The sequence below is a fragment of the Alligator sinensis genome, unplaced genomic scaffold (assembly GCF_000455745.1).
Source record: "Alligator sinensis unplaced genomic scaffold, ASM45574v1 scaffold846_1, whole genome shotgun sequence".
In the NCBI taxonomy this organism is placed as follows: domain Eukaryota; kingdom Metazoa; phylum Chordata; order Crocodylia; family Alligatoridae; genus Alligator; species Alligator sinensis.
In genome coordinates this window covers 1,158,318-1,160,760 of record NW_005842230.1, presented here as the reverse complement: position 1 = coordinate 1,160,760, position 2,443 = coordinate 1,158,318, and the positions used below count along the sequence as shown (strand labels likewise).

General features: G+C 44.8%; 1 protein-coding gene across 5 annotated transcripts in view; it reads left to right on the top strand.

Annotated features, from left to right (window-relative positions):
- PLS1 (plastin 1) overlaps window positions 1-2,443 on the top strand; it is a 79,177-nt gene that overhangs the window by 61,934 nt on the left and 14,800 nt on the right. For all 5 annotated transcript variants that reach the window (XM_014521609.2, XM_025208466.1, XM_014521610.2 and 2 more), the window contains 2 exons: window positions 172-286; window positions 1,350-1,483. In XM_014521609.2, coding sequence (XP_014377095.1) covers window positions 172-286; window positions 1,350-1,483 — 249 coding nt within the window. The remainder of the gene's footprint in view (window positions 1-171; window positions 287-1,349; window positions 1,484-2,443) is intronic.

Sequence of the window (2,443 nt, the reverse complement as noted above, 5' to 3'; positions counted from 1 at the left end):
AAACAGGTTCAAATTCTGTGCAGTTTTAATTTATGTGAGTGTATATTTGTTTTCTCACTCTGTTTTTGAGCTTTAAAAAATTTACTTGCAGGAGAAACTTATTAATACATTCAGTGTAAACATACATTTCTATAATTAAAAGCAGTTGTCTTTCTGCCTACTCTGATCTAGTGATCTTTCGAATGCCTTAATAATCTTCCAACTATATGAGATGATTTGTGTCCCAGTAGACTGGAACCAGGTCAACAAACCTCCATATCCTGCACTTGGTGGTAACATGAAAAAGGTCAGTGTACGCTTTCTGGTGTATGTTCTGCTCTGTCTGGGCTGACCCAGAACAGTGCAGGGCATGGCTGGGGCATTTGCTACAGTAGCAAAGTTGCTGCAGCAACACAACATCCTGCCTTGCCCTGCTCTACACTAGGTCAGTTGGGCAGCACAGGTGACAAGGGGAAGCTGGAGGGGTCAGGAGCCAGGAATCAAGCTAGGGAAAGCCTCTGCACACCTCTGGCTTCTCCTTGCTTGTGACCACATAGCTAAGCAGTGGGGGGGGCAGTAGTTTAAAATCTGGAGAAGTCAGGAACCAGGTATGTTTAGATTTTCCCCAGCTTGGCAATCAGTTCCCTCTTGCTGCCCAGCCACTCAGCTGATTGGCAGGCAGTGGTTTGAAACCTGCCATCTGGGCGTGGGGGGTCCCCAAGCCTTGATCTCAGCCTGTAGCTTTTAAATTGCCTCCCCACTTCTCAGCTGGATGGTGAGGCAGGAGCTGGGTCAGAGACCCACTCCTGGCTGCCAGCTTCCAAATTGCTGCACAGCTGGGTGGCAGGGCAGCAAAGGGAAGCCAGCAGAACTTGCAAGGGAAGTCCAGCTGGGGGAAGAGGCAAGGAATAGTAGCTGCTGCTCCCCTCACCTCCCAGTCTACAACAGGGGAAAACAGGTGCCCCCCCACATCTTCTTTAGATGGGGGTGACTCCAGTCTCAGGAAGGCTGGGAGCCTTTCCTAGCTCCACTCCTTTTGATCCCCAGGAGGATGTAAACCAGTAAACGTTCAATCTCCCAGGAGTGATTTAATCCTGGTTGTTGTTGGGTTATTTTTCTACTGAAGTATACATTTTTGCTTTATGAGAAGAAACCTGAACATTTACACACTTTCGGTTTATACTGGGAGAAGGGTGATTTTCCTGGTTGAAACTGAATGTCTGTACTTTTTAATAATCCTCCTATCGTCCCCAGTGTTGATGTGGGTAAAGTTAGGGTAAACTAGATCAAGCTATGAGTAGATTCTAGGTCTATGTGTTAGTAATATAATATTTTTTCATATACGTAAAGGTTACGCTTTTTTTTCTTAGATTGAGAATTGCAATTATGCAGTGGAACTTGGGAAGACAAAGGCCAAATTCTCCCTAGTTGGTATTGGTGGACAGGACTTAAATGAGGGCAATCGAACTCTGACCTTGGCATTGGTGTGGCAGCTGATGAGAAGGTGAGGAGTTGTTACAGTTGTTATATGAATGCAGAACATTTACATTTTCATTTCTAAATAGTGGGAAGTCCTTCACCTGTTGGCAGTCAAGCTGCAAATCTTATTAGAGAGCTAAACTCCACAGCTGCAGTGTAAATCAATGGTGCTCTGGCTTCACTAAGGGGGGTGGGGAGGCCCGTGGCCTAGCCCTGTGGAGGGTAAGTAAAGGGAGCATGGTTCAGCCACAGCCTGGCCCTGTGTGGGGAAAGAGGTGCAATCCAGCCCCATGGAGGGGAGGGGGCTTGGCCCAGCCCCAACCTGGCCCTGCGTGGGGGGAGGAAGGGGGCTTGATCCAGCCCCAATCTCGCCCCACAGGGAAAAGAGATGTGGCCCAGCCTGAGGGGAGGGCTAGGGCCCGGCCTCATCTGGCTGCAGGGGTGTTCAGGCTGTAGCTGAAGTAATTTAATTTGCTTTTTTTTCAAATTAAAACATTGGGCATTTTTTATTCCTACCATTTTTCATTACGGTAGTTAATGCAATTAAACAATAAGAGAATAAACTTTTGGCCTCTTTTTAGGTCATTTGTCATAGGTCTATAATATCTTCTGTCCTCATAAATTGTTTTTTCTTTTGATTGGTTTCCGAAAATGCCACTGACACCAAGTGAGACTACAACACTGCTAAAAACAATTTAATTGTATTTCTTTATTGGTGTCAGCGGAGCTATGATAATTTATATGCACACAAGATTTGCTTCATACTACGGAATTTCATAAAACTGCAAAACTACTGAGAAAGTATACTACAAATAGTAAACTGATTTGGAACAGAATAAAAATTATGTGGATCAAAGGATGATTTTCTTGGATATCCTGAGAATAACCTTTTTCTTTTCAAACACAAATTTTGAATGCTTTCCTTTTTCCTCTGCAGTTTGACAAGCTACATGGATGGAAACAAAAATGTTCTCCCCTCCCCTCC